At 47.5% G+C, this 18,204-nt stretch overlaps 1 protein-coding gene across 1 annotated transcript; it reads left to right on the forward strand.

Annotated features, from left to right (window-relative positions):
* Positions 1–15,596: 15,596 nt before the first annotated feature.
* LOC123430984 (GTPase activating protein 1-like) lies at positions 15,597–17,027 on the forward strand. Its single transcript, XM_045114807.1, has 3 exons — positions 15,597–15,874; positions 16,063–16,158; positions 16,404–17,027. The coding sequence occupies exons 1-3, from the start codon at positions 15,761–15,763 to the stop codon at positions 16,701–16,703; spliced, it is 510 nt and encodes a 169-aa protein (XP_044970742.1). The 5' UTR covers positions 15,597–15,760; the 3' UTR covers positions 16,704–17,027.
* The last annotated feature ends 1,177 nt before the right edge of the window (positions 17,028–18,204 follow it).

Here is an 18,204-nt window from a genome sequence, read left to right on the forward strand (position 1 = left end):
TGTCTTCTCTGTCTCTTTTATTTGCTTCCATGTGCTGCTATCGGTTGAACTGCGCCGGAGTCTATGCGGTGCTTCAGCCTTCAGATATGCGAGTACGTATGACTGATGAGAGAAGGGATATCAGCGACGTCATTGTTCGCGTCACTGCACAAAGCCATCCAGCTTTTTTTTAGGCAACCCAAAGTCATCCAGTTGACTTGGTAGGCTTGTGCGGGCTGATTCAGAAAACGAGCCCCACGTATTCAGAGCAAGCGTCCAATTGACAATCATAAATGCCTCTCAGGCTTTTGACCAAAGTTTTATGATACTGAAAACACAAGGGCCTTTTGAAACATATGAATTTAATTATGTGGGAAATGAAATATTGGGGTAGAGTTGGTTCACATATATCCTCTTCAACTCGGTGTTTTGTAATATCTTTTTGTGCATATTTTTTTTTAATTCCACGGGAAGTCATGTGACATCCTAGCTTGACAAAAATAATAGACTTCATATAAACGAGGTGAAAAAGAAACTAATCTCCAAAGAACATTCAAAGTTAAATGTAATTGGCTTAGATAATTTGAGGATGGTGACTCGCCCTCATGAAAGACTAGTCTTAGAGCATCTTCACCCGTTTGCCCCATAGGAGCCACTTTTCCGAGGAGTTTGACATCCGCCACGGTCTCGTGTCGGCCCCCGCGCCTCCCGATTCGCCATCGTCGGAGTTCGAGGAGGGGAGCTCCTCCGGCACATGGACACTCTCCACCACGGCGTCGTCTCCATACACTCCGGCCCGTGAGGTTGCCGTCGACGAGGACGGCTTCGAGATCTACGATTCGGTCGCCTTCGCGGGCTCGGTGACCCACGAGGACTTCATCCCCGAGGAGGTCATCGCCACGATGACCGGCGCGGTCGCGGCGCGCTCCGCGGAGGAGGTCGAACACCACCCCAAGCGCCGCCGCCGTGAGGTCGACATACATCAGCTCTTGCTCGAGCAGGGCCTCAAGCAGGACTGCCTCCACCGTGAGCAGGAGTCCGCCAAGGCGCGCGAGAAGGGGAAATTCGTCGTCATCTACGTCGACGAGGAGGAGGAGGAGGAGTGAATGCACTCTGACGATGGCGCGGCCGCACTCTGCGAGCTCCGGTGAGCTAATTTTGGTCTGTTTAGGGTTAGGGCCACGTCTTCGAGCGTATTTTGGGCATCTGTGGCAATGTTTACCCCCCCCCCCCCCCCCCCGCGCGATGTAAATCTTAACGAACAACGGATGAACTAATCTCCCGCGTAGTTTGAATGTTTAAATTTACAGTTCTGTTTGCCGTGTCTGTTATGCGCAACACATTTCTGAAACTGCAACCCAGTTTGCACTGGACTGCAAACTGCGTTTGCAGTTTCAGAAACTGCAGGGTCTGCTAGAGATGCTCTAATAGCGTCGGCGCTCCTGGCCGCCCCCGGTGCGCTGGGTTCGACCTGGAACCGTCAGGGTCAATTTGGCCCTAAGCAACGAAAAAGGGGCTCCTGGGGACGCGACTGGGACATTTTTTCCCGCCGGTGATAAAAAATGGACTGGGAAGGGCATGTTGGGGTCGCGGGTGAAGATGCTCTTAGGCTAGTCTAGATTCCATTAGACGTAACGGGTGGCAATAATTTGATTTTTCTGCCAAAGAGATATGACGAGAAGAAGAAATACATTTGGCAAAAAATCAATGATTCAGGGTTTAGACGCAAAAAGTGTGAAGAATGGTTTCGATTAGTAAATGGAAGTTTAACCTTTTTATCGAAAATATGGTATGAAAGAGCAAGTAACTAGCACATGAGGTGAGTAGATATAATAGCACATGCTTAGAGCATCTCCAACAGCCTTTGTATATTTGCTCTCACTTGCTATTTTATAAATCTTCGTAAAAAAACCTTCTCCAACAGCCTTTGTATAAGTGGTTTCCCACTATTTTTTTACAAAAATTGCTATATTTGCACCCACACTTTGCATATTTGCCAAGCCAAAGACCACTTTGTAAATTTTTAGCAAGCCTCCTAAAGCATCACTTTGTCTCAATGACAGGTGGATCCGTGTACAAAGTGTGTACGTGTACGTGTTTTTTCTGTGTACGTGTATGCGTGTATGCTGCATGTGTGTATGTTTGTGTACGTGTGTGTGATGTATGTGTGTATGTGTGTGTGTGCATGTGTATGTGGACGCGAGTTGTGGTAGTATAGATATACATGTATGTATGCTAGTGTGCAATGTGTCTATGACAAACTTGTTGGAATTATGCCCTAGAGGCAATAATAAATGTATAGTTATTATTATAATTCCTGTATCAAGATAATAGTTTATTATCCATGCTATAATTGTATTGAATGAAGACTCATTTATATGTGTGGATACATAGACAAAACACCGTCCCTAGCATGCCTCTAGTTGGCTAGCCAGTTGATCAATGATAGTCAGTGTCTTCTGATTATGAACAAGGTGTTATTGCTTGATAACTGGATCACGTCATTGGGAGAATCGCGTGATGGACTAGACCCAAACTAATAGACGTAGCATGTTGATCGTGTCATTTTGTTGCTACTGTTTTCTGCGTGTCAAGTATTTATTCCTATGACCATGAGATCATATAACTCACTAACACCGGAGGAATGCTTTGTGTGTATCAAACGTCGCAACGTAACTGGGTGACTATAAAGATGCTCTACAGGTATCTCCGAAGGTGTTAGTTGAGTTAGTATGGATCAAGACTGGGATTTGTCACTCCGTGTGACGGAGAGGTATCTCGGGGCCCACTCGGTAATACAACATCACACACAAGCTTTGAAAGCAATGCAACTTAGTGTAAGTTACGGGATCTTGTATTACGGAACGAGTAAAGAGACTTGCCGGTAAAACGAGATTGAAATAGGTATGCGGATACTGACGATCGAATCTCGGGCAAGTAACATACCGAAGGACAAAGGGAATGACATACGGGATTATACGAATCCTTGGCACTGAGGTTCAAACGATAAGATCTTCGTAGAATATGTAGGATCCAATATGGGCATCCAGGTCCCACTATTGGATATTGACCGAGGAGTCTCTCGGGTCATGTCTACATAGTTCTCGAACCCGCAGGGTCTGCACACTTAAGGTTCGACGTTGTTTTATGTGTATTTGAGTTATATGGTTGGTTACCGAATATTGTTCGGAGTCCCGGATGAGATCACGGACGTCACGAGGGTTTCCGGAATGGTCCGGAAACGAAGATTGATATATAGGATGACCTCATTTGATTACCGAAAGGTTTTCGGAGTTACCGGGAATGTACCGGGAATGACGAAAGGTCCGGAAACGAAGATTGATATATAGGATGACCTCATCAATGTTCCGGGAGTTCACCGGGGGGGGCAACCCACCCCGGGGAAGCCCATAGGCATTGGGGGAGCCACACCAGCCCTTAGTGGGCTGGTGGGACAGCCCACAAGTGCCCAATGCGCCAAGAGAAGAAAAATCAAGAGGAAAGAAAAAAAAAAGGAAGGAGGTGGGAAGGGAGGGGGACTCCTCCCACCAAACCAAGTCCAACTCGGTTTGGGGGGGGAGTCCTCCCCCCCTTTGGCTCGGCCGACTCCTTGGGGGTCCTTGGACCCCAAGGCAAGGCCCCCTCCCTCCTCCTATATATATGGAGCAATTAGGGCTGATTTGAGACGACTTTCTCACGGCTGCCCGACCACATACCTCCACGGTTTTTCCTCTAGATCGCGTTTCTGCGGAGCTCGGGCGGAGCCCTGCTGAGACAAGGTCATCACCAACCTCCGGAGCGACGTCACGCTGCCGGAGAACTCTTCTACCTCTCCGTCTCTCTTGCTGGATCAAGAAGGCCGAGATCATCGTCGAGCTGTACGTGTGCTGAACGCGGAGGTGCCGTCCGTTCGGTACTAGATCGTGGGACTGATCGCGGGACTGTTCGCGGGGCGGATCGAGGGACGTGAGGACGTTCCACTACATCAACCGCGTTCTCTAACGCTTCTGCTGTACGATCTACAAGGGTACGTAGATCACTCATCCCCTCTCGTAGATGGACATCACCATGATAGGTCTTCGTGCGCGTAGGAAAATTTTTGTTTCCCATGCGACGTTCCCCAACAGTGGCATCATGAGCTAGGTTCATGCGTAGATGTCTTCTCGAGTAGAACACAAAAGTTTTTGTGGGCGGTGATGTGCGTTTTGCTGCCCTCCTTAGTCTTTTCTTGATTCCGCGGTATTGTTGGATTGAAGCGGCTTGGACCGACATTACTCGTACGCTTACGAGAGACTGGTTTCATCGTTACGAGTAACCCCCTTTGCTCAAAGATGACTGGCAAGTGACGGTTTCTCCAACTTTAGTTGAATCGGATTTGACCGAGGAGGTCCTTGGATGAGGTTAAATAGCAACTCATATATCTCCGTTGTGGTGTTTGCGTAAGTAAGATGCGATCCTACTAGATACCCTTGGTCACCACGTAAAACATGCAACAACAAAATTAGAGGACGTCTAACTTGTTTTTGCAGGGTATGATTGTGATATGATATGGCCAATGATGTGATGTGATATATTGGATGTATGAGATGATCATGTTGTAATAGAAATATCGACTTGCACGTCGATGGTACGGCAACCGGCAGGAGCCATAGGGTTGTCTTTATACTAACGTTTGTGCTTGCAGATGCGTTTACTATTTTGCTAGGATGTAGCTTTAGTAGTAATAGCATAAGTAGCACGACAACTCCGATGGCAACACGTTGATGGATGATCATGGTGTGGCACCGGTGACAAGAAGATCGTGCCGGTGCTTTGGTGATGGAGATCAAGAAGCACGTGATGATGGCCATATCATGTCACTTATGAATTGCATGTGATGTTAATCCTTTTATGCACCTTATTTTGCTTAGAACGACGGTAGCATTATGAGGTGATCTCTCACTAAAATTTCAAGACGAAATTGTGTTCTCCCCGACTGTGCATCGTTGCTACAGTTCGTCGTTTCGAGACACCACGTGATGATCGGGTGTGATAGACTCAACGTTCACATACAACGGGTGCAAAACAGTTGCGCACGCGGAACACTCGGGTTAAAGCTTGACGAGCCTAGCATGTGCAGACATGGCCTCGGAACACATGAGACCGAAAGGTCGATCATGAATCATATAGTTGATATGATTAGCATAGGGATGCTTACCACTGAAACTATACTCAACTCACGTGATGATCGGAGTTGGGATAGTGTAAGTGGATCATGAACCACTCAAATGACTAGAGAGATGTATTTTTTGAGTGGGAGTTTAGCATATAATTTGATTAAGTTGAACTCTAATTATCTTGAACATAGTCTAAGTCCACTTTGAATATATTTGTGTTGTAGATCATGGCTCACGCGAGTGTCATCCTGAATTTTAATACGTTCCTAGAGAAAGCTAAGTTGAAAGATGATGGAAGCAACTTTGTAGACTGGGCTCGTAATCTTAAGCTGATCTTACAAGCTGGGAAGAAGGATTATGTCCTTAATGCTGCGCTAGGAGATGAACCACCCGCTACGGCTGATCAGGATGTTAAGAACGCTTGGTTAGCGCGTAAGGAGGACTACTCAATAGTTCAATGTGCAGTCTTGTATGGCTTAGAACCGGGACTTCAACGTCGCTTTGAGCGTCATGGAGCATTTGAGATGTTCCAGGAGTTGAAGTTTATCTTTCAGAAGAACGCCCGGATCGAGAGGTATGAGACCTCCGATAAATTCTATGCTTGAAAGATGGAGGAAAACTCGTCTATCAGTGAACATGTGCTCAAAATGTCTGGGTACTCAAAACGTCTAGCTGAGCTGGGGATTGAACTCCCGCAAGAGGCTATCACTGACAGAATCCTTCAATCACTGCCGCCAAGCTATAAAGTCTTTGTGTTGAACTACAACATGCAAGGGATGAACAAGTCTCCCGGCGAGTTGTTTGCGATGCTGAAAGTCGCAGAGTCTGAACTCCGTAAAGAGCATCAAGTGTTGATGGTGAGCAAGACCACTAGTTTCAAGAGAAACGGCAAAGGCAAGAAGGGCAATTCGAAGAAGAGCGGCAAGCCTGTTGCCAATCCGCCAAAGAAACCCAAGGCTGGACCTAAGCCTGAAACAGAGTGCTTCTATTGCAAGGGTATGGGTCACTGGAAGCGCAATTGCCCCAAGTATCTAGCAGATAAGAAGGCGGGCAAAGAAAAATCAGGTATATTTGATATACATGTTATTGATGTGTACTTAACCGGCTCTCGTAGTAGTGCCTGGGTATTCGATACCGGTTCTGTTGCTCACATTTGCAACTCGAAACAGGAACTGCGGAATAGACGAAGGCTGGCGAAAGACGAAGTGACGATGCGCGTAGGAAATGGTTCCAAGGTTGATGCAATCGCCGTCGGCACAGTGTCACTTCAGCTACCATCGGGATTAGTGATGAACTTAAATCATTGTTATTTAGTGCCTGCGTTGAGCATAAACATTATATCTGGATCTTGTTTATTGCGAGACGGTTACTCTTTTAAGTTTGAGAATAATGGTTGTTCTATTTCTATGAGTAACATCTTTTATGGTCATGCACCGCATGTGAGAGGATTGTTCATATTGAATCTTGATAGCGATACGCGTATACATAACATTGAGACCAAAAGAGTTAGAGTAAACAATGATAGCGCCATATTTTTGTGGCACTGCCGCTTGGGTCATATTGGTATAAAGCGTATGAAGAAACTCCATGCTGATGGACTTTTGGAGTCACTTGACTTTGATTCACTTGACACGTGCGAACCATGCCTCATGGGCAAGATGACTAAGACTCCGTTCTCCGGAACAATGGAGCGTGCAAGTGACTTGTTGGAAATCATACATACTGATGTGTGTGGTCCAATGAGCGTAGAGGCACGCGTCGGATATCGTTATTTTCTCACCTTCACTGACGATTTAAGTAGATATGGTTATGTCTACTTGATGAAGCACAAGTCTGAAACATTTGAAAACTTCAAGAGTGAAGTGGAAAATCATCGTAACAAAAAGATCAAGTTCCTACGGTCTGATCGTGGGGGTGAATATCTGAGTTTCGAGTTTGGTGCTCACTTAAGACAATGTGGAATTGTTTCGCAGTTAACACCGCCTGGAGCACCATAGCGTAATGGTGTGTCCGAACGTCGTAATCGTACTTTGTTAGAGATGGTGCGATCTATGATGTCTCTTACTGATTTGCCGTTATCATTTTGGGGTTATGCATTAGAAACAGTTGCATTCACTTTAAATAGGGCACCATCAAAATCCGTTGAGACGACACCATACGAACTGTGGTATGGCAAGAGGCCAAAGTTGTCGTTTCTTAAAGTTTGGGGATGTGATGCTTATGTCAAAAAGCTTCAGCCTGAAAAGCTGGAACCCAAAGCGGAAAAGTGCGTCTTCATAGGTTACCCAAAAGAGACAGTTGGGTACACCTTCTATCTCAAAACCGAGGGCAAAGTGTTTGTTGCTAAAAACGGAGCTTTTCTCGAGAAGGAGTTTCTCTCGAGAGAATTGAGTGGGAGGAAGATAGAACTTGACGAGGTTGTCGAACCTCTCATCCCTCTGGATGGTGGCGCAGGGCAAGGGGAAACCTCTGTCGTTGCGACGCCGGTTGAGGAGGAAGTTAATGATGATGATCATGAAACTCCAGTTCAAGTTTCTGTTGAACCACGCAGGTCGACGAGATCACGCGCTGCTCCAGAGTGGTACGGTAATCCCGTCTTATCAATCATGTTGTTAGACAACAATGAACCTGCAAATTATGAAGAAGCAATGGTGGGCCCAGATTCCAACAAATGGCTAGAAGCCATGAAATCCGAGATAGGATCCATGTATGAGAACAAAGTATGGACTTTGGAGATACTACCTGAGGGCCGCAAGGCTATTCAGAACAAATGGATCTTTAAGAAGAAGACGGACGCTGACGGTAATGTGACCGTTTATAAAGCTCGACTTGTGGCAAAGGGTTTTTTCACAAGTTCCAGGTATTGACTACGATGAGACTTTCTCTCCCGTGGCAATGCTTAAGTCCGTCAGAATCATGTTAGCAATAGCTGCATTTTTCGATTATGAAATCTGGCAGATGGATGTCAAAACGGCGTTCCTTAACGGTTTCCTTAAGGAAGAGTTGTATATGATGCAACCCGAAGGTTTTGTCGATCCTAAAAATGCTGACGAGGTGTGCAAGCTCCAGCGATCCATTTATGGACTGGTGCAAGCATCTCGGAGTTGGAACAAACGCTTTGATGAGGTGATCAAAACATTTGGGTTTATACAAGTGGTTGGAGAATCTTGTATTTACAAGAAAGTGAGTGGGAGCTCTGTGGCGTTTCTAATATTATATGTGGATGACATATTGCTGATTGGAAACAACGTAGAGCTTTTGGAGAGCATAAAAGGTTACTTGAATAAAAGTTTCTCTATGAAGGACCTAGGAGAAGCTGCTTACATTCTAGGCATTAAGATCTATAGGGATAGATCAAAACGCCTGATAGGACTTTCACAAAGCACATACCTTGATAAAGTTTTGAAGAGGTTCAAAATGGAACAGTCCAAGAAAGGGTTCTTGCCAGTTTTACAAGGTACGAGATTGAGTAAGACTCAGTGCCCAGCAACTGATGAAGATAGAGAGCATATGCGCTCCGTCCCCTATGCTTCAGCCATAGATTCTATCATGTATGCGATGTTGTGCACTAGACCGGATGTTAGCCTGGCCATAAGTATGGCAGGTAGGTTCCAGAGTAATCCAGGAGTGGATCACTGGACAGCGGTCAAGAATATCCTGAAGTACCTGAAAAGGACTAAGGAGATGTTTCTCGTGTATGGAGGTGACGAAGAGCTCGCCGTAAAAGGTTACGTCGATGCAAGCTTTGACACAGATCCGGACGACTCTAAATCGCAAACCGGATACGTATTTATTCTTAATGGGGGTGCAGTAAGCTGGTGCAGTTCCAAGCAAAGCGTCGTAGCAGATTCTACATGTGAAGCGGAGTACATGGCTGCCTCGGAGGCGGCTAAGGAGGGTGTCTGGATGAAGCAGTTCATGACGGATCTTGGAGTGGTGCCAAGTGCACTGGATCCAATAACCTTGTTCTGTGACAACACTGGTGCCATTGCCTTAGCAAAGGAACCAAGGTTTCACAAGAAGACCAGACACATCAAACGACGCTTCAACCTCATCCGCGACTACGTCGAGGAGGAGGACGTAAATATATGCAAAGTGCACACGGATCTGAATGTAGCAGACCCGCTGACTAAACCTCTTCCATGGCCAAAACATGATCGACACCAGAACTGTATGGGTGGTAGATTTATTACAATGTAATTCACATGGTGATGTGAGGGCTAGATTATTGACTCTAGTGCAAGTGGGAGACTGTTGGAATTATGCCCTAGAGGCAATAATAAATGTATAGTTATTATTATAATTCCTGTATCAAGATAATAGATTATTATCCATGCTATAATTGTATTGAATGAAGACTCATTTACATGTGTGGATACATAGACAAAACACCGTCCCTAGCATGCCTCTAGTTGGCTAGCCAGTTGATCAATGATAGTCAGTGTCTTCTGATTATGAACAAGGTGTTGTTGCTTGATAACTGGAACACGTCATTGGGAGAATCACGTGATGGACTAGACCCAAACTAATAGACGTAGCATGTTGATCGTGTCATTTTGTTGCTACTGTTTTCTGCGTGTCAAGTATTTATTCCTATGACCATGAGATCATATAACTCACTGACACCGGAGGAATGCTTTGTGTGTATCAAACGTCGCAACGTAACTGGGTGACTATAAAGATGCTCTACAGGTATCTCCGAAGGTGTTAGTTGAGTTAGTATGGATCAAGACTGGGATTTGTCACTCCGTGTGACGGAGAGGTATCTCGGGGCCCACTCGGTAATACAACATCACACACAAGCCTTGCAAGCAATGCAACTTAGTGTAAGTTGCGGGATCTTGTATTACGGAACGAGTAAAGAGACTTGCCGGTAAAACGAGATTGAAATAGGTATGCGGATACTGACGATCGAATCTCGGGCAAGTAACATACCGAAGGACAAAGGGAATGACATACGGGATTATACGAATCCTTGGCATTGAGGTTCAAACGATAAGATCTTCGTAGAATATGTAGGATCCAATATGGGCATCCAGGTCCCGCTATTGGATATTGATCGAGGAGTCTCTCGGGTCATGTCTACATAGTTCTCGAACCCGCAGGGTCTGCACACTTAAGGTTCGACGTTGTTTTATGTGTATTTGAGTTATATGGTTGGTTACCGAATGTTGTTTGGAGTCCCGGATGAGATCACGGACGTCACGAGGGTTTCCGGAATGGTCCGGAAATGAAGATTGATATATAGGATGACCTCATTTGATTACCGGAAGGTTTTCGGAGTTACCGGGAATGTACCGGGAATGACGAATGGGTTCCGGGAGTTCACCGGGGGGGGGGGGGGGCAACCCACCCCGGGGAAGCCCATAGGCATTGGGGGAGCCACACCAGCCCTTAGTGGGCTGGTGGGACAGCCCACAAGTGCCCAATGCGCCAAGAGAAGAAAAATCAAGAGGAAAGAAAAAAAAGGAAGGAGGTGGGAATGGAGGGGGACTGCTCCCACCAAACCAAGTCCAACTCGGTTTGGGGGGGGGGGAGTCCTCCCCCCCTTTGGCTCGGCCGACTCCTTGGGGGTCCTTGGACCCCAAGGCAAGGCCCCCCTCCCTCCTCCTATATATATGGAGCAATTAGGGCTGATTTGAGACGACTTTCTCACGGCTGCCCGACCACATACCTCCACGGTTTTTCCTCTAGATCGCGTTTCTGCGGAGCTCGGGCGGAGCCCTGCTGAGACAAGGTCATCACCAACCTCCGGAGCGCCGTCACGCTGCCGGAGAACTCTTCTACCTCTCCGTCTCTCTTGCTGGATCAAGAAGGCCGAGATCATCGTCGAGCTGTACGTGTGCTGAACGCGGAGGTGCCGTCCGTTCGGTACTAGATCGTGGGACTGATCGCGGGATTGTTCGCGGGGCGGATCGAGGGACGTGAGGACATTCCACTACATCAACCGCGTTCTCTAACGCTTCTGTTGTACGATCTACAAGGGTACGTAGATCACTCATCCCCTCTCGTAGATGGACATCATCATGATAGGTCTTCGTGCGCGTAGGAAATTTTTTGTTTCCCATGCGACGTTCCCCAACAAAACTGTCGCCACATGTCATTGTGTTTTTTTTTGCAAATATAGCAATCCAATATACAAAGGCTACCAAAGCAAAGAAGACATGTTGGCTTTGTAAACCTTCTCTCTCCTCTTGCTATAACAAGTTTTTAGCAATTCAATATACAAAGGCTAATGGAGATGCTCTTAGCTTGCTTCCTCGTTAGGGCCGGGTTTATCATGTCATTTAGTAAACTCTAGTCCATGTTTAGTTACTGGAACCAGACAAGTAGGGACTAGAGACTTTTTAGTTCAGACTAAAAAAGTCCTAAGACTGTTTAAACAAACATGACCTTAAGTAAAATACACACATATCGGCCAAGGTATTTGTCATCGTTTACTCACGATAGTAGCCATGGGTAGGCTAATCATGAGTGGTGGGAACCGAAGGACACCGACGGGATCCGGGAACGGGATTGGTACAAGCGAGATAGACGCACGATGTACCCAGGTTCGGGGCTCTCCGTGGGAGATAATACCCCTAGTCCTGCCGGAATGGTTGATGAACGAGAAGGATTACAGTGTGCTCCTTGAGCTATTCGACGGAGGAGGAAGAAGGAGGAGCCGATTCGTGTCTACCTCTCCTGTATGAGTGTGTGTGTGTGTGTGTGTGTGTGTGTGTGCTCAGTTGGCCGACTCTGATAAAAGTACATAGGAGAGACCCGCCTGGCAGCCTCGCCGGCTGACCAGGGGCCCCGCAGTAGACTAGTCTTGTCGTTGGAGGGGCCCGCCGACTGCAAGGTCCCATCTGGTTATGGGACCCGCCGACTAGCCAATGGAGCTCTCGCATGAGGCCCACGCAGGATACGTGTGGTACGTCCAGCGTCGTCTTGTGAGATTCGTCATGGATCGCCAGTACGGTCGTCTCCACTGTTACCACGGCAAGCTTGGTAATGGAGTGGGCGCTGACGGACTGATACTGTGTTGGGTTGACGGATCGGAGTCGGCCTAGGTCAGCGGCCATGCCGTTGACACTGTATCTGACGTGCGCCCCAACCTTGTACCTGTGCTGACGCGTATTCATCTTTAATCATAGGGTCCCGTCACACCCTAGAATCTGATGTGACTAGGGCTCCCTAGCAGGCTAGCGGCCTCGCTAGCCGGCCTTGGAGTTGTCGTCTCGTCCCTAGCCGGCAGACGCTTCCTAACCGGTCAGGAGGAGTTGACCGTTTGGAGAAAGCTGATGATTTTCTTTATAGTGAGACGTAAAGGAATAACCTCGATGAGGCGAACAATCTATTTTAGTGTCTTTTATTGACTTGCTTAGGTTGTGTGTGAGAGTAGATTGATCATCAGCATCGTGATGTCCACTCAATCACTGGTTCTGTTTCATGTACCGCCATTATGCTTCTTCTTTCTAGCTAGCGTGTTAGCTTCTGGCGCGTTTAAGTGAAGGACGTGTACAGTGACAAGACGATTCCTTCGTGGACGACGAGCGTATCTACGGGATTCGAGATATCGTCCAGCACAGACCTATTCATTTTGAGATTTTTTCACGATTTTGACCCATAGGATGAAAGTATTTTACGGAATGAATTTTGATTGAAACCATTTCACGATCTGATTTTTTTGAAACGCCAGAGCCCGTGGCGTTGCAGACGTACATAAAAACGCCAGTCTAATGTGGCGTTGCAGACGCACATAGAAACGTCAGTCTAATGTGACGTTGCAGGCCACGAGTGAAACGCCATAGTCCATGGCGTTTCAGCAGTACACATGTTGCTGGCAGCATGCCGTGGGCTGGTTGGATGTCGTCGCTGCGTTCCATAGTGGGTCTGCAACGCCATCACTGTTGGCGTTTCACAATCGGCCTGCAACGCCACATTAGACTGGCGTTGCAAGAAAGAAAAAACGCCACGGTAGACAGGCGTGTCACTGTGGGCAGCAACGCCAGCACTGCTGGCGTTTCACAGTGTGTCTGCAACGTCATTGTAGACTGGCGTTGTAAAAAAGAAAAAACGCCACGGTAGACAGGCGTATCACTGTAGGGCAGCAACGCCACGGTAAACAGGCGTTACATAGTGGGGCAGCAACGCCACGGCTTGTGGCGTTTTTAAAAGGTTCAGATCGTGAAATGGTTTTAAATCTGGTTCATTTTGTGTTCATGTTAGAAAAAAGGTTGAAACAGTGAAAAAATCTTCCATTCTGAGCTTCTGATGCTTGATCTTGGCAGTGCCCTACAGCTTCCGGCGAGAACGCGCTAGCGCACTGCCAGTGCCAGCCCAGCCAACCGCCCCGTGGCCGTGGAGGCAGCGTAGACCGGGAAAGGTTGGAAACAGTCTACTCTTTCGAGCCTGCCGGCCCTATCACATGCGTGCTGCGGCCCGTGGAGGCCGCCACGTGTGGACCCCTCGGACCTTTGCTCCAGCCGCCTCAACTCACAGCCAGTCAAACGTGCGTCGTCCATTTATTCCTGCTCCATCCATTGCCCGTCGCCCGCCCGAAGACGGTCAGGGACCGGGTCAAACCTGCATCACAGCACCTTAGTTGGGTCTTTATTTTTTCGAGGTTACAACGTCCGTTACAACGCAGAGTTTTTTAGCCAGAACACAGCTCAGCTCTGGTGAACGGTAAAATTTAAAAGATATATTAAAAAAAACTATTTTTTGTGATACACATTGGTAAAAGTTTTAAGTGTTTGTAAAAATTCATCGTATAATCGCATTCCTAGAAGGCGGCGCAAAAGAAAAAAAAACCAAAATCAGTACTTTAAAGCTATTTTCAAAAGTATTTTAAAGCACTGAATTTTTTTTATTCTTCCATGCTTTACAGGAATGCGATTCGATGACAAATTTTTTCAGACACTTAAACTTTCGTCACAAAAAAATCAATTTCTTTGGGGGCTGCTACGCAGCCTGATCTACGCGTTGTCGTCCGATCCGTTCCTGCCGGGCACTCCGTAATTCCTGAAATGACGGTCGAGTTGCATAAATATTTGTTTTGTTGTAAAAAATAATTTTTGGACCCGTTAATTCCTGAAACAACGGTTGAGTTTCAGAAACAATTTGCTTTGTTGCAGATTTTTTTTCTCATCTTTCTGCAACATAGGTACTTTTACGAAAGAAATTTTTGCAATAAAGGTCATGTTTCAGAAACTTCTGCAACAAATGTCAGGTTGCAGAAATTGGTGCAACGTTCATGATGGGGTTGGCGGCGGCCGGGTGACCGACCGGCGTCGGGGGCGAACGGCTGGCGACGCGAGGGAATGGGGGGAGGGGAGGGCCCCGACATCGGGGGCGGCGGCGCGGCTAGCAGCGGCGTGCGGAGGGTCGGCCGGCGTCGGGGCAAGCGGCTGGTGGCGCGGGGGTGGGGGGGTGGGGGGGGGATGGAGGCAGGGGAGGGCAGGCGGCCCCGCCTGCCACCGCCATCGCGTCGCCGCCAACGAGCGTTGAACCTCCGATCTACGGATCTGCCGGTTGTCCCTCGCTCTGTGCCATGTGTCGATTGAAGGAGGTGGCGGACCCCCCCCCCCCCTCCCCCCTCGATCTATCGGTTGAGGGATAGATTTTTTTTTAGATCAATCTCTTTTGCTGCCTCGGAGGAGAGCCGATGGACTTGGTTTCTACCCAACGCGTGAGGTTTTGCTTGTCATGCAAAGTTACTTCTCATTATTTCTTTTCTTGCCTACCGATTTACTACTCCATCCTACCACCATCCTCTTCCTTAAAGGCAAAGCAATTTAGAAATGGGATGATTGCACAACATCCAAACCGAAGAAGTCGCTGGCTGCTTCAACGGCACTGTTCCTGGGTCAAGACGGACTCGATGGTCATGCATGCAAACGAGTGAGCGCGGACGCACCGAACGTGCAGCCGCGGCCAACTTTGAATCACGTCGGAGCCCACCTTTTTTTTTCTCTGATGATGAAATCGCGTCGTAACTTGCCTAATAGGGCAGGCAGATCCATCGGCCTGAAAAGCCCATGAACAGCTCAGAAATGTTTAGTACTCTCTCCGTCTCAAAATAAGTGTCTTAAACTTGATATAATTTTATACTAAAATTAATATAAAGTTGAGACAGTTATTTTGGGACAAAGGAAGTAGTACCGTGTCCTCCACCACTCGCTCCCGGAAGATTGAATGATAGGTGGCCATTTTCACTTCCTGATGATAACAAATTCGACAAAAACGACACTCTAGTTTGCATCTTGATAGAATCGTTCTTGACTTCCAGTACATTTTGCCCCCAACGGAATGTATTTTCCGATGGAGACATCAACGCCGATCCACTCAGGCAAAGATAAAAAGCGTTACCAGTAGCAAAACTGAGGCACGGTCCACGCGCACCAGGTGGTGGTGGTGCTGGTGCTGGTGCTGGTCACTGGCTGTCGTTGTCTCATAGCAGGCGTCGCGTCGTTCACCCGGGGGGAGTAGTAGTAGTATTTAGCAGGAAGCAGCGGCTGCCGTCCCCTGCCTGCAACTCGACCCAACCATTCCACTCGCCATTGTTTCTTCGTCGCTCTCATCTGACCACCACCCACCGCGAACGGCGGCGAAGCCGAAGATAGATAGATAGAGAGAGAGAGATGTTGGGGCATCTGGTTGGGCTGGTGAAGGTGCGGGTGACGCGCGGGGTGAACCTCGCCATCCGCGACCTCCGCTCCAGCGACCCCTACGTCGTCGTCCGCATGGGCAAGCAGGTTCGTCGTCTCGCTCTCTTTCCCCCCCTTCTCTCGCTGCGTAGTTGCGCCGTCGATCTGCCTGCCGGTTCCCCGAATCTAGTCTTCCTTTGGAAAGAAATCAATCGCCTGTCCGTCCGTGGTCCCCGTTCTGGAGTGTTCTCTTCTCCTCCTCCTGATTATCCTCGCCTGCTCTGATTCTTTCGCAGAAGCTCAAGACGCGGGTGGTGAGGAAGAGCATCAATCCGGAGTGGAACGACGAGCTCACCCTCTCCGTCGAAGATCCCACTGTTCCTGTCAAACTGGTATGCGTTCTTCTTTTCTCTTCCCCCTTCTCTCTCGTACCACAAAATTGTTACCGATTTTCCGGAAATTTCCTAAATCGGATCGCGAAACGCAATAAATTCTGCAAATAATATGCTGCGCCCGCCTTAGCACAAAAGGAAAGGCATGAACATTCTGGAAACGCGGGGTAGGGTACAGACAAGCATCCGGAATGGTAACTGACAGGCAGCTGCCTGACTGACAACCCATTGCTTGTGGTGTGCAGGACGTGTTCGACAAGGACACATTCTTCGACGACCCGATGGGGAACGCGGAGCTGGACATCGGGTCGCTGGTGGAGGCCGCGAGGATGCGGGTCCAGATGCAGGGGGTCGACGGCACCGTGGTGAAGAAGCTGGTGCCCAACCGGCAGAACTGCCTCGCCGAGGAGAGCGCGGTGTACCTGTCCGAGGGCACGGTGAAGCAGGACGTGGTGCTCAGGCTCAGGAACGTCGAGTGCGGGGAGGTCGAGCTCCAGCTCCAGTGGATCGACATCCCCGGCTCCAAGGCCGCGTCAGGCTTCTAAACTTTAATCAGTAATTAGCTCTGCACTCTCTGCTCTTGGCAGAGTTCTTTCTCAAGTGAAAAGCTGGGGTAAATCATGTTTAGAATCGAAGCTTAAGCTAGGATTTAGATGCTGTGATATTATATATATGACTCTGTGGTCGGGCTTCCTAAGGCGGACTGAAGAAAGAATGAACTGATGGCAGGGGCGTCAAATGTCTCGGGATTCCATCCTCCTTTCTTGCTTCATGTGTCCTGCATCTGCAATCGGGAGAGCAAATGCTACAATGTGGTGATGAGTAATTTTTCTTCTTCTTTTCTGAGGAAATTTCTGCAGTAATCTTGACTTCCTACGCGTAAGGATATGCAATTTCTGTGTATGGACGCGCTAATGTGCTCTGAGTTGGACACCGTCTTGCTCATCAGACCATTCTTACATACGTGATCCAGAAGCGAAAAGTAGACACGAAGACTATACGTATTTCTTAAGAGGGTTCACGGTTCAGGGTTCACAGATCAACACATGTATTCTCGTGGTATGACTATGGGTGCTTCTTGTCACGCATTATATATAAATCAAAATACTACAATGATAACATAACTGGTCAGGATAACCAAACAAATATATTGACCATCGCGCCACAGCTAATCCGGTCTTTTCTGCCATGGACGCTCGGACCTCCCCCTTCACTTTTTATACTATTATATTAGAACTGGATTACATATGCTGAGCATGGTTAATAGTATAGCCAACTGCTGGCTATAAGCCATTCTATAGTCCATCTTATAGCTAGCTTGTATAATAGCTAGCTATAAAAAAATACTACTTTTATCATATATGGTCCACCTTTCATTCTCACAAAGCACCTAGGAGCACGTGCTAGAGCTAGCTCTTCACGAAGAGCCCGCTTTCCTTCTCTCTCCTCTTCTCTCTCATCCAACTCAGTAAAAACATAGTATTTTAATCCTTACAGCCTGCTGACTGTACCTTATTGTATTTGCTCTTAAAGCATGGTTAATAATATAGCCAACAATCGGCTATAAAGAGTTGCCATGTCAGATAGAGCCAACTTAATAGCCGGCATATACAATATTAAGTTTTAGATGTGTACTACTTTAGTAGTAGTTGGCCCACCTTACAATATCACAAAGTGTCTTGGGCCTCGTGCTGCAGCTGGCTACTCACCAAGAGCCCACTTCTCTTCTCTCTCATCTTCTCTCTCCTCCAATTAAGTAAAGATATAATATTCTAATCCTTATAGCCTGCTTATGTCACCTTGTTGTACTTGCTCTTAATATGAAGCCTCTCACGTACACCAAGTACAAATGTTGCCTTAAAACAATTACAGCCGGCCCTCTCGAAATCCGTCTTCAACATCTCGGCAGGCCACCCGATTACTCGTTGGTCATAAAAAAATTAATCTAGACGGACGCTTTAAACGGACATCAAACGTCCGGGTTGATCGACATTTTTTATATTTATTTAAAATATAGGGTGGATATCGGGGCGTCCGGACGCTCAG

This window comes from Hordeum vulgare, chromosome 2H (genome assembly GCF_904849725.1).
Source record: "Hordeum vulgare subsp. vulgare chromosome 2H, MorexV3_pseudomolecules_assembly, whole genome shotgun sequence".
In the NCBI taxonomy this organism is placed as follows: Eukaryota; Viridiplantae; Streptophyta; class Magnoliopsida; order Poales; family Poaceae; genus Hordeum; species Hordeum vulgare.